General features: G+C 35.4%; 1 protein-coding gene across 4 annotated transcripts in view; it reads left to right on the forward strand.

Moving 5' to 3' along the window:
• The window catches only part of CDC14A (cell division cycle 14A), a 61,546-nt gene that overhangs the window by 21,587 nt on the left and 13,102 nt on the right, over positions 1-26,857 (forward strand). For all 4 annotated transcript variants that reach the window (XM_065656027.1, XM_065656024.1, XM_065656025.1 and 1 more), the window contains exons 5-11: positions 4,589-4,668; positions 12,254-12,320; positions 14,478-14,540; positions 17,605-17,692; positions 19,436-19,666; positions 22,002-22,140; positions 24,731-24,887. In XM_065656027.1, the coding sequence (XP_065512099.1) occupies positions 4,589-4,668; positions 12,254-12,320; positions 14,478-14,540; positions 17,605-17,692; positions 19,436-19,666; positions 22,002-22,140; positions 24,731-24,887 (825 nt within the window). The remainder of the gene's footprint in view (positions 1-4,588; positions 4,669-12,253; positions 12,321-14,477; positions 14,541-17,604; positions 17,693-19,435; positions 19,667-22,001; positions 22,141-24,730; positions 24,888-26,857) is intronic.

Here is a 26,857-nt window from a genome sequence, read left to right on the forward strand (position 1 = left end):
GTTTTATTTGTTGTGGTGTTAAAATATTAAGTGTAAAATGAAACGTGGAAAACAGTGGATCAGGTTTTAGGAATGTGTTTCCAGTGGTGATTATGGAACTTAAATTGTCCCATTAAACAGCTTCTTAGACATACTGAACTGAAATACCCTATAGCTATTAAAATATTTTAAGAAGAGAGCCATAAGTTTAAGCATAAGTCTTAAAACCCTATTGGCAATAGCTTGCCTGTTTGTAAATTGCATCTTAGGAAGTTGCATTTTCTAAATTTCAGTTTTTACAATGGACTTTCAATACATTTGGGCTAATCATGTCCAGTTGATAAATTATTTTCCTTGCTTTTAAGAATTCTGTAAAGATTACTTCTGTCATTAAATACTGTTCTCTTCTTAGTCTGAATTTTAAGTTTTCCAAGAACAGAATAGCATGCCAACCTCTGTGATCTTAGAGAAGTTCAGAGTTCCTCCTAAATGGCCAAGTCTACACCACAGGCTGTTCAGTGATGTCAGAAACATGGTGCTACCAGGTTTTGCAAAGTCTTATCAGATGCCACAGAGCGTATTTTGAAGCTAGTATTGCTTTGCTTTTCCCTTCATCTGTTTGGAGACTTAGTTAGGGGATTTTGTGTAGTCTTCCACAATAGTTAATTTAAAAAAAAAAAGTCTTTAAAAAGTGTTTTTAAATAGTATTACATGTATGTGTAACAAAACTAAAGTAGCCTGTAGCAGTAGCAATATCTTGCAGTTCTTCAAAGATCAAAACTTGATTAGTGGACCAAAATCTGGCTTTTGAGCAGTCCTGGGGAAACGTAGTGCTTTCCTACTGTGACAGGCTCCGAAAAGAGATCCAGTGAGCTTTTTCCTTCTCTTTGTAGATAGCAGATGAGCTGGTCATATTTCTTTCTCACAGTTACTTTAAGTGTGTATTTTGGTAGTGATAGCTTTTATTAGACTTCTGTAATGTCAGTAAGAGGGAAAAGCTGTTGAGTTCTTAAGTTTATAGTTTTATCACAGCGAATGACTGGGTAGTAGCGAACTACACATGTTCGGCCCTTTGCTTGCAGGAGTTTTCCCTAATTTAAAAATATAAATGTGACTTCTCAGCCCTACCTGAAGCTTTAACGGTTTGTTCTCTTGTCATCTAAGCATATCACACCACTGCTCAAATCCGTAATCCCTCCCTTGGAGGATCAGCAAGTACAAAGGCTTTGCAGTTACTGCAGCGTGTGCAGCCTCTTTGCTGTTTCACGCAACACCCTTCTTGAGACCACTTTAGATTGGCTTCACAGAATTCTCGTGGTAACTTAGCGGCTCTGCAGTGGATCTGTTTGTAGACTTCTAATTAGAAAATGGCAGGTGCGGGTGGGAACAAGATGAATCCAAAATCTATTTGAAATATTGTGAGTGTTAAGATGGACTTGCAAAACACTAATTCCCTTTTTGTTCTGTAGACTTTTTAGGACATATAGTATGAAGGGGTTTTTTTTGGCAGTGTTTATGTGGCCAGTATTGCTACATGTCATGTGCCTGCATAGTGTCCCAACCACAGAGACCTTTCTCTTTCAACCACATAATTATTCAGGAAGTTGAGAACATAATAATGGAAGTGTCCCAGAAAAAAAAATACTTGGAATTATTCAGTATTTGCTGAATCTGTTTTTGTTTCTTGGGTTTTTTTGTGTTGTGTGTGGTGGTTTTTTTTTTTTGTTACAGCTAGCAGCACCACATGATATGAGTTACAGTAGTGACAGTAGGGAAAGGGAGGAGAACCTGTCCCTTGTAAAACAATTCTTGTAAGAGAATAGTCACTATCTGGGAAGTGATTTTTTTTTTAAAAAAAAAAGGTTTTTACTTGTATTACTTCTTAGATACATGTTCAGTTTATACCAGCTATTCACAACAGGCTCTTTGTGTGTTGCTTTTGGTTTTTTTTAACTTGTGTATGTTGCAGAATGAAAGCACTCTGAAGATTTATCACGTTAGATTTAAAAATGAGGCTAAGTTTCAGTTGCTGAGTTTTCATTGCTAAAGATGAGTCAGAAAACAGTTTTCTTGATTTTTTTTTTTTTTTTTTTTTTTTCCTTAATGGATATCACTACTTTTTAAGTACTGAAGACATGTACTGTACTGTTTCCTTCTCCATTTCTTTATCCTTCCTCCTTCAGTTATTGCATTATTCTTGACATGTGCGGTACTTTTTTTCAGGAGCTCTGTTCAAGCTCTTACCTTCTCCTTCCTTTTGTGTTCTTCATATCTTTTGCGTGCTTCCATTGTGGTGTATTTATTAGGAACTTTGTGGACAGACAACTAGCAGTGTTTGGTTCAGAATGTCATGTATACATGTCTTTGAGCAGAGACAGCTTTGAACTACCATAACTTCTGTGAAATAAAAACTGCCGCGTTGGAAAATATTAATATGGTACAACTTTGCACCTACTTCAGATTTCCGACTTACTGTGTAAGATGGAAACTCATCTTTCCCCGAAGTCCTCTGAACTACCTTCTAAAGATCTTTTGACTGCAAGGAGGAATTTAGGCTTTAAATTTAGCTAATTGATGTGATTACTGACATTAATTGGCATGAATAAAATCAGTGTTTTTCTCTGAAATTCAACTGCCACTGAAATCTACTGCACAGGATGTGTTGTTCTTAAACACAGAACCTTTGTGGTGTGAGGGACTATAAGGAAAATATAAAGGAGACTTATTTCACACACTGAAAGAATCTCGTTAATGACTGTGAAAGCAGAATGGCATTGCTATGCTGCAGGGGTTGAAAGCATGAATGTGGTGCCATTATTTAGCAATCATGGCTGTAGACAGACCATTACAGCAAAAAATAGAAAGAAGTGGGCCCTTCACTTTTTCAAATAAGTAAATACATATATCCATTAAGTAATATTTCGATACTAGTAATTGCTGGTTTGACCCCAACAACAAAGAATTCAATAATTGAGTTAGAAGTAAGTGTTCTGATAACCCAGAATAAATGGAATGGTTTTCATATAGAAACGTGGTCTGTTTTGATGGTGGAAAGCTTTGGAAAACCTTTGCTTTTAGAGTTTCAGGAGAGGAGATTAAAGAAGTTTGGCCAAATACAGGTACTTGAATTTTGAAAAACATGTAATTTGGTCACTTGCTAAATGAAATGGCAATATATACAGTGCCACATTATTGAGATTTAATATGTGAAGAAAAACGGGGTTCGTTCATCTTTTTGGGTACTGGTCATACTGATCCATGCTGTCAGTGTGACCACGGTGAGTGGAGCAGCCACAGCGGAGGCTGAGGCTGAAATACAGCTCTGTGTCAGGGAACTGATCTTTTGAAAGCAAATCAGTTTTTGTGAAGGGTTTTAGTCCAAAATTAGAGCAGTCAAACAGGTGATAGATGAAAAACAGATGATTCTGGACCCTCTTTTTATTGCAACATGACAGTTTCTCAGACTTTTTTACTTGAGTCAATTTTTTTGTTTGTTTTTGTCCTGATCTTGTCTTTTCTGTCTGTGGTGTCCATGCTTGAGTTAAAAATACATGGAAGAAAATCTACCTGCCATGTTGTCCGTTTAGAGAATGCTAAGAATCCTATTAACTTGAGATATTACTCTAGACATAAAGCAAATGGCAAATATTCTGGAGTGACCACCACTTACCTGTACTCTAATGTATTCAAGGTCAAAAGTTGAATAAAGCTTTTATATCAGGAACTAGCTTATGTCTTGGTTAAGAAAATAATTATTAGAATAGTTTGTAGTCAACAGTTAAATATGTGTAGAACTAAAAAGTAACTGCTGGTTGTGAGGTGGGAGAGAATGGCTAGGAAAACTGTGTGATTTGTCTACAAAACATGTTTGTACACATGAAATATGTCATTCCAAACTGGATGAAATATTTTTGTAAATAATGCCCTTGTTTAATATGTATTCCAAGTTAAATTTATTTTAGGAACAGTTTTACTGCATAGATAGGAATTGAAATGCAACAAGCTGTGGCTGTATTCCAATTTCTTAAGTAAGCTGAGCTGATAGTGCTCAGTGATAGTAGAATGAGCCTTGGCTTAGGGTGTTACAGTAACTATATGTTGGTCTCATAGTAACAGGTTCAGCTGGTTGATTTGGATATTTTTTGTTAATTAGTGGTTTGATATTGATAATTAGAAATAAAAAAATATTTATGTTGCAAAATCTTCCATTGAACTGTCATGGAAAAATGTTTCCTTTGTCAGCTGCTGTGATAATGTTTTGACTCATCTGAAGCTGGACAGAAACCTCCTGGCATAGATGCCTATTTTTCATCTTTGTACAGTGTTGAGTCTGTCTTAAAGTCTCTCAGTTGCAGAAATATGTGGGGCTTTAATTTTTATTTTTAAAGGGGGGGGGGGGAAATGACACAAAACAGAAGTCCCCATTTCTGTTGACTTCTGTTGATTTCTGAATCTCTTACTTGGTGTCTTTTCTGACATAAATGTCATAGGAGTCAGTCACAAAGGAGTATAGTATACAAGAGTTTAGTGGTGTGAGGGAAGTGTATGTGTGGTTGATGACTTTTCAGGCTCAGGGCTTATTTTTTTCCTCTCTCCTCTCCTGCCTTAGGTAATATACTTGAAGAAAACACCAGAAGAAGCTTACAGAACACTCTTGTCAGGATCTAATCCACCATATCTTCCATTTAGGTATGTGAACATGAGACATGGGCCTAACTTTTGTGTGTTGGAATTTGCTAGACATAAATTTTTCAGATTGCCTTCCCAGAAAAGAATTTCATGTCTGTACAGATGTATCAAAATGACCGATCTCCAGAAAAAATATTTTTTTTGCTTCTGGTGGAATTACTTGCTCTGTGTTAGAATAATAAAGCCATTTAGATTGATTTAAGTTTTAAGTAACACTCGTAGTCTTGAAAACCGTCAGGTTTAGAAAACAGTTCTTAGCATGTTTGACTTAGTAATTAAAATTTTTCTTTATGTTGTATCATGTTTTACTATTTGGAAGTCATTTAAATCTCTTAAATTACCTAGTACATAACCAGCTAGACTTCCATGAATGAAGGGTGTTTTATGCTGTTATATTTTTCCCTATTTTATAGGACAAGTACTGATGTTGTAGTTATTAAATTGCTTTTCTGTTTTCAATGAATCATAGACAATTTCTATCAATCTGTATTTATTCTCAGTACGAAAGTCGTATTGAGACTTGAATCTGAGGAGTTCTAGCTATCATGCCTATCTAATAAAGAGATTGCCAGATTTTTTTTCATGGTGTGGATCATGAAATGCACTTGTACTCTCTGAATGGAAAGATCTCTCACTATTATTGTGCAAACATTGGCAAGAAAAGGCAACTACAAGAAGGTCAATACCCTCTTTTTTAGGGGAATCAGTATTTTACGAGTAGTGTTCACTATCAGCTGATGCATTTGTAAATGTAGACCTGCTTTGTCTATATCAAATTCATCTGATTCTGCAGCCACTCAGCAAAGGAAGATCAGATTGTCTCTCTTATAGCCTGTACAGCAGCCAGATGCAGTATAAAATATCAGGACAGTACGTTTGTATGTGAAGACCAGTTTGACTTTGAAATCTTAAACCATCAAACACATTTTTAAACAAGGTATCAAATCAGTGATAGCTTTTATTGGCAAAGAGTTTATACATTCACCTGGTCATCAATAGCTCTTGAAAGCCCAAGTAGTTCACTGAGCTGTTGATATCCATATTTTTTTCAGCTAAATATAAAACATATTTGGTTCAATGCATTAAAAATAATAAATAATTCTGATTTTTAGCATATCTAAATTCTGTATAAGATACAGGAGTAGTGATTTTAAGTTAAATGAAGAGTAATGTATAATTTTATACACCTTTTAGGTTATTTCATTCCTGATCTTTTCCCAGTTTGAAATAATTACATTGGTCCTTTCAATTCACAGAAGGTTCAGCTATTGAAAAATTGCTACAAGAAGGTCTTTAAAGCAAACTCTGGTCTGAGCACAGAAACAGTGTCAATACATTCCTGTCTCCTTATTGTTTTGGGAAATGAGCAAGTGAAATGTTTCCCTGCAATATTTCCCTTCCTTCTGGAGATTACTATGTAACATTTTAGTGGAGTCTAAAAAGTTCTCAGTGGTTCAACTTTGGCTGGAGTATTTCTTTCATATAAGAACTTTCAATAATAAAATTACTTAAATTTTTCAGAATATTAAGCTTAGTTTATTCAAAACTTGCTTAAAAAGCAAAACTCTTAGTAGTGGAGGATGTATTTTACCTGAGAACAGCTGTATCTTGTTCACCAAATAAAGAAATTTACTGTTTGGAATTAGAGTAAATTGCTGTGTCTTTAGGTTACTTTCTCCCCTGACAAAGTAAAGATTAAGGTGTGTAGAAAAAAGATTCTGACAAAGCAAAGAACCTTAGTTGTCAGATCCCAAAATTGTAAGACACAAAACTTAGGAGAAATAGTGTTTGCAGAACAGTCTCATGACTGGGGAATCTGATAGGGAAGGGATATTTGGGAGTTGGATTCATAGGAAAGTGCTGGAATAATACACAAGGAGCTTAAGCATGACGAAGGCTGAGAGAGGGGCAAGTAGATCTGATGAGGGCCTGCAGTGGGACAATCTAGACTAGCTGGGAACAGGAAAGAAAGCCTTTAAGATTTTTCTCCCCCTGTCCGTCCTAAGACATTGAGAAATCTCTGGTGCAAAGCACAGCATGATGCAGAGACTCAAGCAAAGGAACCTGTGCTGGAAGCAGCAGCGCTGCCCCAGGTAGGTCTGCCTGGCATCAGGCAATGCTGTGAAGAAACAAGTTGGTTCTATGAGAGTTTCTACTCCGTCCACATCTTTAGGGTCCTAAAAAGGACTAAAATGACTTGTGTACAGTGAAAAAAATGTCTTACGTCTTCTCACCTGTTCTAAGATCTAGGAAGGAAATAGTTTGAGATATTAATCATTGTATTCAGGACTTACTGACTTGAATTTATTCTTTGAACCTGGAACTTAGATTTAACTTCTGTTGTAAAGGTAATTTCCATTTCAGTAGCTTCAAGTGCAAGAGTTTACCTGTGAGCAATGATCGGTTAAGTGTTACAGCTAGACTAATTAATAAGTTTGTTCATTTGATATGTGCAGCGTCTTCTAATTGGAAAAAAAAAAGCTTTCAATAGGTGGAAGCTGCAGGATTGTCAGATTCTCTATGGCATACTGAGGTATGTTTACATGAAGTGATTGCTGGGAAACCAACCGACTTCCATCTAGCTCAGTGACCTCAAAGCCTTAATCGGCTTAGATCTTCAGCTGCGATTTCATTTAAAGACAGCTTCAGCAAATATTGCTCACGGGTAGAAGGAAATCAGAATGCTGTTCTTACAAGATACGTGGATTTTTTTTTTTTGGGGGGGGGTGTTTTTATAATAGAAAAAGCAAAAGACAAAGCAGGAAGATAAGGCACTACTATCTCCGAGATACTTTCACCTTATTTTTGGCTGATTCGCTGTCACTTGGTGACACTCTGGTCTCTTGAAGATATTGTACTGTATCTTCGCTTCCATTTAAGAAAATAGTGCTAACACCATTTTAAATCATCGTAAATAGCAGTTTTGTATTGTGAAACTAAGTTTTAGCTTTTTACTTCAAACTACTCTGTATTGATGTTTTATTAAAGAGAAAAAAGGTATTTTAGTATTTTTTTTTTTGTTCAGTTTCTAGATATGACATGAATTTCAGGGCTAGATTTTGTAGCTTTTGGGTTTTGTTTCTTTATTGCCAAGTGCTGGGGAAATAAACTATTTTGTTGTTGACAGTGGTTAGAGGTTTTTTGAAAGGAAAAGCGTTGTGCAGTATTGAGGTCAGCTACAATAACTGTGAAATTGGATGTGGGATTTGCAGCTCTGTAATGCTGGCTCAGATTCATACTACAGCTGTGTCTCATGGGAATATTCACATTTTGAAAGCAAATAGAGTACTATCAGGTAATAGTTGGTAAAACCCTGTTTGAAAATCAAGGTGGGTGTGTATCTGGCCATAAAAGACTGGAAGAATACTGTAATGAAATGTGATCAGCAACAGAAATCAAAGCACCTGCACTGTAAAACTGTTCAGGTGGTATCTGTATGTGCTCTATGTGCTCTATTCTGTTATTCTGACATGAAATGAAGTCTTTTCTCTTGTATGCTTTTTTAAACACAGAGTTCTGAGTTGAACAAAAAGGTATAATATTTGAAATCCAAATAGCTTCATTTCTACCAGTAAAAACACCTAAATGTTTTTATATATGCATATGTAGTCCCAGTAGGTTAAAAATGACAAAAGCACATGCATTAGTTTTCCCTAGGGTAGGATGCTGACTGTGTGTGGTGGAGAAAGGAGAAGAGTAAGTTTAAATAGGAAGTGTCTGGAATTAATTGTAATTTTAATCTTCCTTATAACTGTTGTGCTTGCATTTGGTTTTACTGTGGTACAGTGTGGCCTGTTGAGAATCTATTGCGTTTTATGCAAGCTAAAATTAGTATTATTAATTATTGCACTAAAACTTTGAAATATATCCATCACTGGTAGAAAATGCATGCTGGTGGATCTAGCGCTGTGTAACTGACTTCTTAAGTTAGTGTGATACGAGCATAGCTACATTTCTAACAGGATTTTTTTTAAAGGTTAGTACTAGTTCTGGCAGTATCCAATGTTTATCGCCATGATCTGGAAACTTATACATCAGTAGGAAGGAAGATGAGTTGGCACAAAGAACGGTGAAATTGAACTAGCTGTTCTGCATTAGTTTTTAAATATTTATTTTTTCCAGTAAATGCACTGATTCAGGAGGATGCAGAAAATAAGATCAAATTTGGTTTCTAAATATTTACAAGGCTTCTTAATGATTTGACATGACTTCTTAGTGATTTCTCTGGGCTAGAAAAAGAACTTGATAACTCAGCCCCAGCCTGGAGGGAGTCTTCTAGGTGACTGGGGGGGGGGGGTTTATTTTGGTTTTGCTTTTAACAGAGAAAGAATCAAACTAATTAGTGATTTAAAATACCTTGGACAACTCCCTCTAAACAAAGATATTTTATTCAAGTAATTTATTTAAAACGTTCAGGAAATCAAGTCACTATAAACTCTTAGTCTTTGCCTTTTGAGTATTTCAAGGCCTTTCTGGACATGAAATTGGTGGTAAGATGGGCATTAAGCACCTTTCCTCTAATATTTCTGCAAAATGCTCTTTGACTGAAGGAATACTAACACTTCTCTGGAATATGAAGTCATCTATTTGATAAGAAGATTGAATATAAAAAATATCACTTCATAAGTATATTGCAACTTTGCTTCATAAATAAACTAATTTTTAATATTTAAAACAGCTCTGTAAAGTGCATTTTGTTGCTTGCTGTCTGTTCTAAAACTAGTAACTTCAGTTTCATCTTCTGAGTCCACAAACACCTTCTGTGTACTTCTGTGTGCTCTACTATATCAATGGGTCCAGCATACAGAGTTCTCATGGATTATACGTAAAACTTCTGCCAGATTAATTTCTTTGTTCTTATACCTAAAATGGAATACCTGTGGATGGCTTAGCTTAAAATTCTGGAGCATAAAGCAGTTTCAGAAAGGGGTGTGTGTCTGTAATTGATTCTGATCAGCGAGTTGTACTTTTGGAAAATAGGAAAACAAATGAACAAAACCAAACAAACAAACAAAAATAAACCCACAACACCACAAACAAACCAAACCACATATATTCCTGGATTTGCCTTGAAAAAGATTTAGAATGCTAAAACAAAAATAGCTGTGGCTTTAAGGAAAAGAAAGTACATAGATTTTGTTCCCATTTTTTTGTTTTCCAAATTATGACACAAGGAACTTTCATTATTTGCTTGTGTTTTCTTACCAGAAGATACTTGAGGAGCACAGGGAGAGAAAGAGAGATGATGGCAGGTCTGATGTCCTATGCTCAGTATTTGCCATGGTTCATTAAACATGATGCTTTCCCTTGAAGCATTAGGTAACATCAAGCCACAGCTTCCAGGCATTATTTCACTACATTGCTGTAGTGTCATTCATATCTAGTGTTTGTTTATGGTTTTGTTACAATCTTTTCTTTTGCCAGAGAAGATAGATGGGGGTGTGAGTTTTTCAGATCTTAAGTCAGTGTGTTGCATTTCTTTAAAAAAATCATTAGAATGCTGCTATTCTTTGAGTTTCTCCAAATGCGGGGATTTGAGCAGCTTTTTTATTTGTTCATTCCAAAACTTGGCCTATGTGGAATTTTTCTGGCTTTCAGTCTTTCTATTATTTCACTGCGCGTGGATGGCAAGTGTCAGCAGAGCAGTTTTCTCTGGTCTGAGTGCACCTACTGTGATGGCTACGTGCACAACAGCAGCAATGGGACGGGTGCGGCGTGGATTTGGGGGCAGTGGGTGTGAGCTGCTGGTGTCCACGTGCACTCAGCTGTCGTAGCTGTCTGTGGGAATGGAGCTAAGAATACACCTGCAACTGTGATCGGCTTATCTTGTACGTCTAGGTCAAGTTCAGTGTCCTCCCTCTCCTTTCCCTTCTCTCTCTTGCTCTAATAGCGCTTCTTAATGGATTAGAGACTACATGGCGCTTTTTTCCCTAGTAGTGTTTTTATGTACTGCGGTATCGGATGCCTTATCAGTTGAAGAAGTAGTTATAATTTTTATTTTATCTCTATATGTTTATTATTGGTTTTGCAACCTAACATGTAATGCAGAACATCTGCTACAATCATATCTTCTATTTATATTTCTCTGAATTCTTAACTTTGTGGTTTACATTAGCTTAGGTGTTGTTTCTGTCAGCCCCTTCAGAAAAGTGGTACAGCTTTTAAAGATTTTCTGCCATGTATGTGTTCCCACCGGGGCCTGAAGATTTTTTTGCTCAGAAGACCTTTTTGTTTGTTAAAATGTTTTTGTCCTCAAATGATCTGTTATTCAACTTACCCCTGTCAAAACATACCGTCTGTAAAGTTTATATTTTAGAGTTTTGGTGTGTTTTGTTTATCTAATGTAATGAAAATACTTTATGGCTTTTCATTTTGCAAAATGTCTTTGGATTTGGTTATTGAAGGTTTATTCACACTTTAAGGTTCCCATTCTAAAGCATTGTGGCTAAGTACTTTGCAATAATCTAATAACTTGAAAGCTTGTCTAGAGTAGCCTGCCTGTAATATGACGCTACCAGAATTGTAGCTTTTAATTTTCTTAAATACATTTTCTATGAACAATGCTTGCTCAAAACTGCTATACTTATTCTGTTGTAAAAGAATGAGTGAGAATATTCTGCTCTTAAAGTACTTGGAGTTGAAGGAGCATATCAATATAACACATTTCATACTAATAGCAAGTAGACTATCAAAAAGTTTTCAATATGAGAGTGAAATTTTGAGTCAATTATAGATTGAAGATGTATCTGTCTGAAACAGAAAATTTTGATATTCTGAGAAATTGCAGTTCTTAGCATTCTGGGTAAGATAGCTCAGAGCAACACTATGAAAGATTTCTTTAATGAGTGAGTCGAAAATAATCTTCCCAGGTAGAATTTTGTTAAAATGCAAACTGGTCTGCAGCAGGCCTTCAAAAGTATTTTTTTCCTCTTTCCATAATACGTATATTGCTGTTATTTTTTTGGTGGTAGTGTGTTTTGTGGGGGTTTTTTTTAATGTTAGTGTCTCTTACTACTTGAATATGTTTTGCCTTGGGGTATCCTGTCATCTTTTAAAGAGAAATTGTTATTTTCATAGTGGCAGCACCAAGGTCAAGTAATTTAAACTTTCATTAGATCTGGATAATTTTTGATCATGTGTGTAATCAGGCATCAAAATGAGAGACTGTAAAAGAAATCTGAACTACTAATCTATTTGCCTTTCCTTATTAGACAGTGTAACGCAATTAAGACTTGAATAACGGTTAAAGCAAGTTTTGCTTTATTTGCTACTATCCTTAAACAGTTGAGAGAGTATGCAAAGCTTCCTGTTCCAGGACACCATAAATGATTCGGTAAAGGGCATGTAGTTAGGTGATGCAAAATATGCACTTAAAATAATTCATACTATCTCACTGCATTTACACTGAGCTTCATCTTTGGGAGAGGAGTGCTTTAGCATGAGCAAGCTTCTAGAAAGATGTTGTCTTTGAACTTTAATTCAGATTTCTCAGAGGAGATTTAATGACTTGAATATACTTTCTGTGCTGCCTTTCCTAGAGTATTAAAAATAATTCTGTGTATATTCATTTGTATTAAATCTATAGGGATGCTTCATTTGGGAACTGCACGTACAATCTAACGATCTTGGACTGTTTACAGGGAATAAATAAGGTAATAAAACTTTCTTTGGCAAAACAGATTTAAAGTGACAGATCTAAAATGTAAAGGAAGATACTGTTAAAATACATTAGAAAATCTGGTTTCAAAGCAAAATGTGTATGAATGGGTAATATGCTGTCATGAGGCCTAAGGTACTGAGGGCTGTGGTTAAGCAGTGGCAACAGGTTACACTTTCACCTGGCTGGCCTGGCCTTTGGCAGCTTTCTGAACTGGAATGAGCAAACACACCAAGCTTGGCTGCCGACAGGTCTTACCAGTGCACTAGATCTGCTAATAGATCATTTGTAACCATTGGTAAAAGGGAATAATGTGGGTGACAAAGTCAAGTGAGACAGATACCTAGGTATACTGTGATTTAATCTGGGCAGGTTTTGCATGTACTTGGTGCCAACTTTCCCCCAAAACACTTGGTTCATTGCTTGACACTAATATTTTCATAATTGTTTAAAAAGGATGAAAACTAATATCTTGCCTAATGTTTTGATGTGTCGCTTTCAACAGTCCTGGTCCTCAGGAATACTAAACTCCAATATAGGGTTTTTTTAAATGTTATGTCACCTTTCAGTTGGCAACCTTGTGTTATAGTGTTTACTTCATACTACAAGCAAAGGTTAAATTTTGTTCATTTCCCAGTGATCTTGATGAAGGGAGCAGGCTGTAGAACAGTTCTGTACAGATACTTTATAGACTATTTGTAATTCTTAAAAGTATGGTAAAATAAGTGTTTCTTAAAATTGAAAAAAGAGATCAAGCTTAATATTTTTAGTTCTCTGGGGGTGGGAAAGGAGCTGTCAGTTAACAGAAAGACTCTAATCTGTGTGACATTCCACAGATCCTAAAGCTCTGTGAAGCAGTAGATGCAGTCACTGAAATTTATCTGCAACCAACATATCAAAAGGACTTTGAGATCAGTTTTTCCTCCTTTTGTTCCCATAATTTTTTTTTTTGTCCAGTTCACCTACATGCATAAAAATACTTTGAGCAGAAGCCAAATGCCTTAATCTAAAATAAAATCTTAGTCTATCTGGCTAAATTTGGTGTTTACATGCGCATATATCATACACAGGTAATCCAAGGGGCCTATGAATTCTGGAGTGCGGCCAGCCAACCATGCTTAAATGAAATATGTTTTTCAAACTCAACTGTTCAAATAAACCTCTTGGTATCTTATGTTTCATGACAGGTCCAGCCATTGAGCTTATGTTGTCTATGACAAAGTTATTTTTGTTTTGTCTTTAAAAAAGGTATATAGAGAGAGCAAATAATGGCAGACTGGGTATTGTTTTTTAAATCATAGATCTGTGGTGTACTTTTTATCACACCTAAATTCCAGAATGTTGTGTAATACCTATAGTTTTTGGAATGCAGTATATTCAGTATAAATATATGCTGCAGGACTGTCTTCCACCTATTCCTTGGAAGACATTTGGCCTAAGAATTCCTTATTTGTAGAATAGTTTTTAATATGGTATCATACACAAATCTTCAGTACAAAATTGGCATATTTAATAATAGTACAGTAATTAAATGCAAAACTTGACTTCTTTCAATGCTGTAACAAATACTGTCTAACGTAGTCTAGTGAACTTCATTCTATCAGTGGAATGTATATGTAAAAAAAAAAAAAAAAATCAAATACAGGGTTATACATGGTACTGTATTCTGTATATGCCATTTTGCCCGGGTGTTATGGTGGTGAAATCAGAGTATTAAGTATAGAAAATCAGTAAACCCTTAATGTTTTATATTTTATGTCCAACCGCATGAAAATCTATTCAGCATAGAAATAATGGAATGAGTGTATGACAAAAAGGGAATTGCTTCTTAATTTGTCATCTGCCTTACAGAAAAAAACATACACAGTGGGGTGGGGAGAATCAATTTTATGACTTAAGTGATATGCAACAACCTTATGTTCCATCGTAATGTCTTTGAAGAGGAAATAATGAGCCTGACATGTTTTAGTGACTTTGGAGTTTTTGTTGTCTGTGGTGTTAATCTGTGCAAATGTAATGTTGTCTTCATGTAGAGGCTTCAATAAGCCAAAAGCACAAATGTAGTAATTTAGTTTTGATTCTCAAAATCAGTATTATAAAATGAGATTATACATAATATTTCAGAATAAACTGACACCTTGTTGCCTTTTAGGCCTTGCAGCATGGATTTTTTGACTTTAAGACATTTGATGTGGATGAATATGAACACTATGAGGTTTGTACGTTTGATAATGAGTTGAATGTGTTTGGTTTACCTAAAATAAGTTAGAATATGCCATATCACACAACTTTAAGACATACTGGAAACACATTTTAATTTAAGTAAAACCCAGTGTTCCAATGTAAGGTATGTACATCCAAACCTGTATGCTCTTGTGTGAAAAACATGCAGGATGAATATCCTTGCCATTTCAGTGCGTCATGTAAGTCATCTACTATTTTCTTACAGCAGTTTTGACTTGTGGGAGCTCTTTCCTGCTTTCCCAGCCTTCCCCCAGGATATGATCCAAGGTCTCTCAGCTGACCCACAGTATCTGTTTTCTCTCAACACGTGTTGAGCTGCTTCTTGAGATGCTGTTAGTTCCAAATATGATTTTTTTTTTGATAGCCACGTAGCTTAAGCAAATTTTGAGCTTTATTAGTAAGGATGCACTACATAGGGATTCCAGTAATGAAAATACACGCAAAATATTTCCCTAATGAAGTTCCAGAAAGCTAACACGTCATTCACTGTTCTGCCAGCTCTCTTACAACTTAAGAATAGATACTCTTTGTTCTGTAACATAAGCACCTTTATCTGCCAGCAGTAGGCAGTTCTCTCAAGCTATATTGCTGCAGAGAACCTTTGAAATAGGCCTGTCCTGCACTGTGACCTGGGCGGTGTATAGAAGAAATTGCAGGCACAGAGGGTGAATATATTATATACAGAATAGTGACGTGATCTTTGTCTACCATTTCCCCCACCCAAAGGAAGGGAAAGGGTTTTTACTGAAGTCAGCACAACTGTGTGGTTGTATTGGACCTTGTCTTTGGAACTCCCTGAAGTTCCTGCAGTCGCACTGGTTAAGGAGAAAGATACATAAACTGGAGGTGTAATAAGCATTTCAATATATGTTAAACTCTCTTTTTAGAGTTGTTACTTAATTGTAGCCAGTATTCTTCCACACAGCCACCTCTATTGCAATTTTCAGAAAACTTGGAAATGATGAGAATAAATTTGCTTAGTCTGAAAAGGTCCATTTAAAAATGTTTGATGTTAGAAATATTCAACTTAAGATAATACAAGTTTTATGGATAACTGCTTTTTTAAAAAATCTCTAACACTTTAACTATTTTGTTTTACAAGCAAGAATATACGGGTGTCTCAGTACATATCTGAAATACATACAGCTTTAGCAAATGCTTCATAAATGTTCAAGAAAGAGGGTAAACTCAGGAGAGGAATAAACAGTGGCAAAACTTGATTTACGACACAAATCTATATACAGTTGATGTATATATAACTATAACAGCTGTTCACAAAACATAAATAATTTGTAGAAGGATTTCTGTATCCTGTAATGCTCCATAATGATTAGATTAAGAAATTGGTACAGCCTTTGGTGAATTACTGAAATTAAGAGTAACTAAAACTGAAAGTGTGAAATTGCTGCTCTTTTACTATATGTTCAAAAGGAAAATATTCTAAAAACAAATGACGGTTGGGAATTCTTAGGAAACTGTAGACATAGTAGGCATTAATCTGCCTGAAAAAAGTATTAAAATAATTGACTAAAGCTATCACATTATCTTGTTTAATACTTAACATTATTTTAGTTTCTGAAAACTGTGTATGTTCAAATGATGTTTCAAGTGTGCTGCCCCCTGTCTGAGTTTAAGAAGCAAGAACTTGGAATCATCTTTAATTTTTTGTCTATTTTTTTGGAATGCCTTCTATTATTTTATGCATCATGGTCAGCTTTGTATGTTTAGATATGTCCTGTGCTATATTTCTAAAACTTTTAAATGTTCCAGGTTTTTGCTGTGTTAGGTCTTCAAATGTGTAGTTATGTGGAACGAAGTTGCATAAAACTTAATGGGAGCAGGCTAAAGGAAATTCTGTTTCATGTTTATAGTTCTTTCATCTTTCTACATTGTCAAGGCAGCTAATTCCCCTTTTGTTGGACTAGATGTAAAATACTCAAGTTCTCTTGTTTCATAATAATGTTGTTTGCATGTAGCATTGAGTATATATACACACATAGATACCTGGAGTTGAGGTTGGTTAAAATTATTCACAGTAGCCCGTGTAACTATGAACAACTACTTAATTCACAAATAAAACCAGTAATACAAATCTAAAAATACTTTTAACTTATTGACCAGGACCTCTTCCTTGAAGGAGGTAGAGGTGCTCCAGTGTTGAGCCTGCAGTCTGTGATACAAATTTGCAGGGCAGGGGGTCCTGCCTTGGTCCGAAGGTCGGTTCGCTGGTCCTTATGCAACCCTGTTAACTTACAGGAGTTGTCGCTGCATGAGGACATTTGGAGCAGCCTAATGGGCTCTGCTAAGCAAACCGTTGGCAAATTGGTTACAGTCATGTCCATTATCAGAGCCTTTCACTCATTAGGATGTTTTGATGAGCTGAGCACTAAAAACACCAGCTTAATAATTTGAGTTGAACTGAGTGCTGTGTCCTTAAAAGTCATGCTGAGAATAACTGCTTGGCCAAATGAGGAGCAAGCACCCTTCAATTAAAAAAAAAAAAAGTGAAGTTTTGAACTTTAGCTATGCATTTCCAAAGAAGCCTCCAGTTTTGGCACTGCCAGAATTTGAAGAGCCTTTTTAAAGTTTTCATTTAAAAGTGAGCAAGAAATGCTTGCTCATCGTAGTTTGAAAGTTCTTGGGTTTTTTTAGTCTTTGATTTCTACTTTGTGACTATGATTACTGGCTCATCAGAGCTTATACCAATACGTAAGTTTCTGTTTCTACAGGGAAAGGATAATGGGTTTTGAAGGCTAGTTGGTTTTTTATTTTCTGTGAATTGGGTTTTTTTAGCCAGTGCCTTATAGGGAAGTGTTTTTCCATATTGCATTTCATTTTATTAAGAGATTTCTGAGAAGCAGCTTATGGTAAGTTGGTTTGCCCCATAGAGGTAAGCTAACTAATTACATTGAAGTGTTTTGTTTTAATGCAGCAAGAACATAGTCAAAAGTAAAATAAAATCTTGAGGGTGTTTTTTAACCTTATATGTACAGATATTCAAATGTTTTTCTCTTTCTCTTCTGAAATTTTTGTAGCGAGTGGAAAATGGTGACTTCAACTGGATTGTTCCAGGAAAATTTTTGGCATTTAGTGGACCACACCCAAAAAGCAAACTTGAAAACGGTATGGTGTATATTTTAATGCTATTCGATAATCCTGTTTTTCCAGTATGTTAAATAGTCACAGCCAATGAGCAGAAGATAATAGAGGTTTATAGATTATCATCCTCAGAAATAATCATACAATGAACACTTTATATACTATCGTAGAACTTAATTCCAAAGACTATGGAATTGTTCTTTAATAGAAGAATTCCAAATCTTCTAACAGTCAGTGACTTTCATTCAGTGATGAAGTGCCTGAGAAATTCAGGCCCCTGACTTTTTTCTTGGAACCTGACACCTGGTACGATAAGTGTACAGAATGAAAGAGTTGCAAAAGCAGAGGAAACTATATAAAGAGTTTTGTAACGAAGGCCAGGGAAGACTAGAAAAAGAAGCTTGTCTATACTTCTGACGATTCTTGGGATAATGGGAAGGATCTATGTGATTCTAACGGAATAAAGAAGAGAAACTTGACCAACAGAGGGAAAGTAGAGATTTGGTCCAACTAAAAGGAAAGAGTCATTTATAAACTACAATCAGATTTTTGCTGAATTTCACTGTATGCTTTGCTCCATGTGGCTTTGTTTATGTGAGCATGTTTTCTGAATATCTACCTTTTTTCACTTCTGTTCTCTCATGTTTCCTTTATGACTGGAATGCTGCTCATTGCATAGTGTCCTCCAGAGGTTTAAATGAAATACAAGGAGAAAACATTTAGATTGCTTTGGGTTTCTTCCCCAATCACTGTTACAGTCCCTTCTTGCAGAATTTTTTCAAAAATTACTTAAATTGTTCCATGCAGTTTGGAAAACCTATGCTTTATTTTTAACATGTATATAACTGAAATTACCAAATTAACACCAGTGCTTAAAATCTAATTTGGAGACTACAAATAGGCCTCACCCAGGGGAGTGTAAGTACTCATGACAAAGCTATGTTTTTCTCATTATGTTGTGACTCTAATTGCATTTATTAATGCAGGTATGACTTGTGGAAAAGACACATGTTTTGTGGGGTAGCTTTTGGACTTTATTCGAACAGAAATAAAAATTCTGGAGATTGTTCCTGTGTTTTGTTTATAAGACTTGATTGTTAATGGAAAAGAATAAACTACATTTTGCAAACATATATAGACACGTGTGCACGTGCTGGCTCACACCCTCGTCAGAGAACATCTATTTGGTGAAAGTGCCCTAAACAGGACACTCCCTGCCCCCCCCTTCTTCATCTAGAGGATCCTTTCGTTTCTCAACTGAATCAAGGGACTAAAACTTTATTACTGCACAGTGGAGCAAGAATATTTCTGGTATTACAGTTTATTCTTTGACCATTCCTCTTGTCCATAGTATAGATCGCCAATCTATTTTCCTGATAAATGAGTGTTTCCTCTTAAAGCATGTTCTTGTTCTTTGATCTGCAACTTGACTATAGATGAACAGCTGTTCTGAAATGCTATGTTCATATATGTGGCTAGCTTTATATATAAAATCCTACTTGTAGAGAGGAATGGGCTATTGAGGAGACAGTACAGTGTTTCGCATATACTGTGCTTTAATTTTTTTCCGATCCTTTTTTTAATTATAGTGGTCTTCATGAGAATTTTGTGGACAATTTTTTTTTATGTCACTTAAGATGTTTATTATTCTGAATAAAATAGTCAAGCATTTCTAGCATACCAAAAAATTTTGGAGGCAATTTTGATTAGGAGGACTTTGAACTTCATATATGACATTAAATGATTGTTGCTTTATTTTTTTAATAGGTTATCCTCTTCATGCACCTGAAGCCTACTTTCCCTATTTCAAGAAACATAATGTCACATCAGTCATAAGACTAAACAAGAAAATTTATGAGGCAAAATGCTTTACTGATGCTGGTTTTGAGCATTATGACCTGTTCTTCATAGACGGAAGCACACCAAGTGACAGTATAGTTCAGAGGTTCCTGAACATCTGTGAAAATGCTGACGGTGCTGTTGCTGTACATTGTAAAGGTATATGCACTTATTTATTTCAGATTGAAGTTCAAAATAAGTATAAATCCATAAAGTTTATTTCAGACATACAGCATTTCATAAATAATGCTTTCTAGTTGTGAAAGTCGCATTGCTTCATGATTCTTGGCTAAATGAATGACAAATATTTGTTATTTTCATGCACATATTAAGTTCCTTCATCCTACACTACTGCTTACAGTAACTGACAATCTGTTGTTCATTGTACTGTTTTTTCTTAATATCACTTGAAGGCATGAATTTTACTTGATGGCGATTTCACTTTTGCATTATGCTTTCAGAGCATTATGATAATTGACTAGGAAATGCAAAAGACTGAAAGGCTTTCTTTGTGCTTTTGGACTGTTCTACATTTTTCTGTGGAGCATGACTTCCACCCTTCAAGTTAATGTGAGTTACTGTGATGCCAGAATTTCAAACCAGCTTATTTCAGCAAATCAGCCAGAAAATACACAAAACATGCTTAGTCAAGAATGATTAACAAAGGCTTTGAAGGGTTCAGCTTGGTTTATGTTTAGAGTTTTGTAAGGACATTGTGGAGACGAATGTCTTTCTGATTTCAAACAAGAATAGCGCTATTCATAATTTTTTGCATGAACAATAAACATGCGTATTAAAGATAAATAAGTTTACTTGTTAGCAAGTTGTTAATGTGGCTAGAACCCAGAAATTCTGGCATTTATAATCTGGACATCTGCTAATAGACTAAAACAGAGTATAAATTATTGATTCGTGGGGATACATTTTTCTCTAGGTTTAGTTGCTACAGGAAGACGATATACTTTTCTAGGCACTTAAATATGCATTTGCTAAGCTGAAGTATTTTTGATCTTTATTTGACAATTTAATAAGCAAATCAGTCTGAAGTTTTTTTGTTAGGGTTGTTTGGTTTGGTTTGGTTTTTTTACACCCTTCTAAATAAGCCTATACAAAGTTAAATCAAAAGTTAACTCAGAGTTAATATCTTGTCTGTAGTTTTCTTGTACTCACTGCAGAAGTATTCCAGCCACAGCTTCTGCACTAGAAATTGCTTGTCCCAGAAGTTATAAATGGTTTAGTGCAAAATGTTGCTATGGAAAGATTGTACGTTAGCAGGAACTTAAAGAACTGAAGTCTTAGTGATATGTGCAGTTGGTAGATGTTAACTGCAATTTTCAGAGACCATTTTCCTATTCAGATGTATGTTTAGTATAGTACAGCTCTTGGTTACCTATTTGCATGTTGCATTCCTTTTGCGTTTAAAAATCAAACAAGCAAACAAAAACACCTAAGCCCAAAACTCTCTCTTAACAATACATCCCCTTCTTAAATGAGTCTTCAGAGCTGGTCTTCCAGTATACAGTTAGCGGATCTCACTATTTGTGAACTTTTACCTTCATCCTTTTACCTGAACCATCTTAACTTGCCAAACAGTCACAGCTAGACTTAGTTATTGGTTAAATGTAAAGAGCTTGTAGTTGTGTGTAGAATGGTCAGCAAGAATGTCTGGCTGCTTAGAGTTTCCATTTAGATAGCTGTCGGTGCATAACAATAACTGGCCACCATCAGACTGTAAACTGCAAATATTGTATTTGTGGGAAAATAAGGTTTAAATTGGGAGACACTTTACTAGTAAATAAGACACAAGGCTAGAAAGGTATTAATTCTTACTCTATAGTGAGAGATTTGTCTGGTGGTAAAAGCTAATTTTTGTCTCTCTATTCTCCCCTTAAAATCAGGATTAGTTTGTCATTTGGGGACTAATGGGTTACATTTTTTTGAGCTATTGTTATATAAAATTATATGCTGGTTAACATTCACTGCTGTTTATATAGATAGCAGTGAATACTTTTATAGGTTTGTTTTACAACAAAAGTGATTCAAAAAGAAAAAGCCACTGGCTGAGAAGATACTGCTATCTGTCGTGATGCGCATATGTATTTGCACGTTGATTTGTAAAGTATGTGTGTTGGCACCTCAAAGGTACTTTGATTTTGTTTTTTACTGGTTTTATAAATATGAACTTTTGTATCCAGGTTGGTCAAACTTTTTTTTTGTCTGATATTTTTTAAAAAAGCCATGAAGTAGAATTGTACAAGAGTGATCACTGTTGCGTGCATTCTTAAACACTCAGCTTTTTATAAGTATGAAATATTTGTTCTTGCGTCTACAGCATTGAAATCCAATTATGTGATAAATGGGATACTGAATCAGAAACTCTTTCAAATATTAAGGTGGTGAAAAACATTGCAGAGAAGTCTTCTCATATTCCATACTTTGATAGTTATGAAATACCGATGATTTGGTATGTGAATGCTGGTATTTGTTTCTGCAGCTGGCCTGGGGAGAACAGGAACACTGATCGCCTGCTACATAATGAAGCACTACAGGTTCACACATGCTGAAGCCATTGCTTGGATAAGAATATGTCGACCAGGGTCTATTATAGGACCCCAGCAACACTTCTTGGAAGAGTACGTATCATGTATACCTTCCTTGCTGCTAAGAATCAACTGCTTCTCTATATCCTTGTCCATCTTGCACTATTGATAGGGTTTACTCACTGTCTACTGATGTTGTATATTACTGCCTGTTGCAATGTATTTAAGGTTGGTTAACTTGGGATTGAAATCAAACTTAGTAGCAATCATCTTCTCTGGAATGCTATGCATTTTGTCATCTTGTGGGGCAGAGGGTCTCAAGATTCTGCATGTTTCGGAGTTAGACAAATGTGTTGGAAGGGTAAAGTCCCAATGTGGACAAAAGATTAAATCAACAGTAAGGATTTATTAAAATATTAACATATTATAGAAAGGATAGACTATATATCATCCATGATGACACTTCAAAATTCATCTTACAAGAGTATAATTGATATGGTTTTTAATTTCTTGTAACTAAAGATTAAATAAGTATGTGCTGGACAGCTTATGATCTGTCAGATTCCTAGCATAACGTATGAAGTGTTTCTGATTTGGACCTAATAGTCGTTAGCAAAACAAATATGACTTTAATATAGCTCCTTCTCAAAATTGAGTGTATACTTTGGGTTGAGAACATTTAATTTAGAAATAATGTGAATGAGTGATTCAAGGTTTGATCCTGACTGGAAATGAATGACAAAATCACACTGGCTTCAGTGATGTAGACATTAAGTTTTAATTTCATAGTGCTTTCTACATTGTGCATCACTATTATAGTGGTTATGCTCGTATTTCTGAGTTGATACCATGATGTTATTTAGTTGGAGGCATTTTCACTGTTATGAGAAAAAACATTTTGAGATAATCCATCACAAATTTGTCTCTTTTTGAAAAAAGATAACGTAACAGCTCTCCTAGATACTGTGTAAATACAGTAAAACATGCACTGAGCTTGCATGTTAAAATCCATGGGATATCAGAGAGAAAGGAGGAGTATTACTGTAATTCATAAGAGAAACTGAGCATGAATAAGGATTCCTATGTATCTTTCAGTGCAGCTGAATGGGCACGCCTTTGAGAGGTGGCCCCCTGTTATTCAAAAGACTGTGAAACGCAAACTTTGAAACCCTAAGTGCTCACAGAAGGCAGGTTAAACTTCTTCACCTGGGGCTGATGCACTCTTAAAATAACTTGCACAACAGAGCAAACTTGAGAAAGGTGGTAGGTAGTGTGATTAGTAAGTGCTGTTTACTTCAAAGGTAAGAAAAAAAGGCCCATGTCTTTTCTGCAGTGGTGTATACTTGGTTTGATTTTATAGATAGAAAAAGATCCTTCACTTTTTTATTCATCTGTACATTATTCACAGCTAAGAGCTGTAGGGTTGTTCAGTAAGAATTTTCTATTGTCCTAATGGCAATAGATACTTGTTTTGACATTCAGACAAAATTCAAGCAATGTCACAAGTAGTGTCAAAATGGGATTGAGAAGGAAGGAGCCAACATCAGTTGCATCATTCTAATATAAAATATCTTGCCCTCAGGGCTGCAAAGTTGCCTCTGATACAAAGGACAAATCTTGCAGCTTTGATCTCCCAACCTTCATAGAAGTCAAAGCTCCATCTCTTTGGTTCTTTGAGTTTTATTAAGGGGGCTTTGAGTAGTACTTTTGTACAGATCTTCCCACCCAAGTATGTAACAAATCAGTTTGTTACTGTGAATGCAATTGATCTTGAAAGATTTCAAAGGTATTTAAATTCAAGCATGTCTTCTAGGTTACTTCTGTTAGGTGGAATAAGTGGTCTTCTCTTTCCCTGTGCCCTCTGCTTCTCCCTTCTCTTGATGTTTTCTTGGGACATAGTGAAATTTTTCTGGAAGTGCTTACCTTGCACATTCATTATTGAGCAAGTTTAGGCAGTTGGCTCAGACTACTTGGCTCTTAAGCCTTGCTGTAATATTTTGCTTTCAAACAAAGAAAAGTTTCCAGTGAAAGTGTATTCTGATTTAATTCCTCATTGTTTATTTTTCTCATTAGTATAGAAATTTAATTTTGTTGCAATAATATGTATTATGACCTCAGTTCTTGGATGGAACTAGCGTGACAGGTACCTACCCAGCAAACTTCCTTATTGAAGAATAATGCAGTCTCATCAATAAAAGCCTGCTTAGCCCGCGTATGTTGTAACTTTTTTTTTACCACCTGTCTGAAGGTTATAATATTTTCTCAAATACTAGAGTCCTGTTCAACTTTCCATGATTATGACCACTTTCACTGTGCAGTATTGCCACATACATTACATATATAAGAGCATTACTTTGTGAGTTTTTAAGTTGTTTCAAAAGCCTTTTAAATACCATTGCAAATTACTGTTTAGTTTATTTTATAAAATACTACCGGGAAAAGAAATTAAGTTTTAGTATCTCTAAAATTTGTGATGGCTGCAAACTTGTTTGGTGATTCCAGGGGGGATTTTGTTGTTTTTTAACCATTGATTTTTTTTTGATAGACATTCAAATATTTTTTCCAGTTGAAGATGTACAAAAGGTTCAAATGTTGGCAATCTATAAAAGTAGCATGTTTTCGTATTGATTTTATATGTATTCAGTTTTGCTGATATGAATTGATTTTGTTTTGTGTCCTAAAGGAAGCAGGCAATGTTATGGCTGGAGGGGGATCTTATCCGAACAAAACAGAAACAACGAGTAGTTGATGGAAACATTAACAGAGTTCTTTGTGGATTGAATGACATTTCAATCAGTGACAACTTGAATAAAGCACAGGACTTGGAACAATACAGGGAGGTAAGAGTTCATAAGAAAAACTTCAGATGAGCAGAGATGAGCTTATAACTAGCTATAGATAATTTTTAGGTGGGTTTTTTTTAGGCTTATATTAGTACTAGATTGCTCTTTCACAACTACACTTTTTATAGGTCATGATTAGAACAAATCTTCCCTTTACCAAAAATTAAAGTAAAAAGCTTAGGCTATGTTTAAAACTGCTATAGCTAATTTTGCAAACTTCAAAAGGTTTGCATTATTTCAAGTCGTTTTTTCAGGGTTTTCAGTTGTTTATTGGAGAATGGAGGAAAAAGTAATCAGTTTTCTTCCTGGAAATCCATTTATTCCAAGTTTCTAGCTAATAATGCACAAGTGTATAGCTGTCTATCCCTTTAATGCAGTGGTATGGATTACTGATGTCATGTGTACACTTAGGGTAAGGACCTCTTCAGTTATTTAGTAGAAGCAGGGGCATGAAGTGTGGACTAAAGTGAACATACTTCTGCTTCTGGACTTGTAAAAATCTTAAACTGTAGTTACCTACAGCATCTGTGAGAAGCAGTTTAGAAGAACCATGCATTTGATTGATCCTGTCTTAGCTCTGTAATAACTGAAGTGCTTTTACATTGCTGATGGAATCCTTTACTTGATGTAAAAGACCAGAGAGGTAGTGGGCACCTTCTTCAGATAGTTATTAGTGTAAATTAAAATAATCAGCTATCATGTGATCTATCATAATCTGGAAGAGCAGCTTGAATAATTTTCTGTAAAGGTACTAGTTCCCTTTTGGAAGTTCAGTTTGTGGCTTGGAATATTTAACTTTAAATATCTAGATCAGTAGCTGGGGAACGTAACTGTGTGGAGATGATCTTGTGTGCCTGATGACAGCAGCTGGCACACACCTGTGTGGGTAAAAGTCATGTGTTTGAATCTGAGCTGCTACTACTACAACTTTACTGCTTCCAGTATCAAGGCAACTTACTTGCAGGTAACTCAGCTACCTGTACGCTGTGCAGCAGCTCATGTATAGATTCACGGTATAAGTTCACAGTGCTGCTTTTTTCTGCTGTAGCCGTCCTGTAGTATGTAAATTTCAGTGGTTTACAGATGCCATGTTAAAGCTGTTTAACATTCAGTTTTCAAAATATTTAACTTATCTCTTTGGGTATTTAGTTACTTTTCAGGACCTCATTATACTGGGCTCTCTAGAAGCTCAAAACAAATTAATGTTCCCAGTCCCAAAAATGCATGAGGTCTAAGAATCAGAGGACAGAATAGCTACATGCAGTAAATGTTGGGCAGGTAAAGACAATGAAACAAAATTTATCAGCATTGAGGCTGAATGATAGGTAACAATGGCCTAGCATATAGTTTTCAATGAAATATGCTAAAATATTTATATTTTCCTGTAATTAATGCAACATTTAGATTATCACATGATTAGATTAACTTCTGTTACCTTACTTCTGTCAATCTTTCATCTTGGTTAATGGCAGAAACTATTGCTCTGTTTTATGCAGAGCAGTGAGGTCACTTAGGCACAATAGGAACCGCAGTACTAAGAACACATACTTGATCTGAGATCAAATGAAGCATAATAGGTTGGGTTTTTTTATTTGGCAATTTAAAAAATAAAATCTCAGTTCTCTTGCTTTGTGTAACTTCCTTATTCCTCTACTACTTAAGATACTGTCTATACTTTATACTTGAGTCTTGAAAGTCTATTTTCAGATCAGTCAGAAATTATAAACAGGCATTTAAACAGTGACATACACTTTTAATATTTCTTAGAGTTTATAATATTTTCTAAAGCTAGCAGAAGTATGATAAAACTCTGAAATCTGCTCATCCTGTACTCCTTATTAAGTTCTCATGGGGAAATTTTTTTCAAAACTGTATTTTTCTGGAGGTCATGAGAACTTTTTATTTTTAAAAAAATTAGTAATTTAGGGAAGTTGATTTTTAGCTCCTCTTGCAGGACACACAACTTT

Source organism: Caloenas nicobarica, chromosome Z (genome assembly GCF_036013445.1).
Source record: "Caloenas nicobarica isolate bCalNic1 chromosome Z, bCalNic1.hap1, whole genome shotgun sequence".
NCBI lineage: Eukaryota > Metazoa > Chordata > Aves > Columbiformes > Columbidae > Caloenas > Caloenas nicobarica.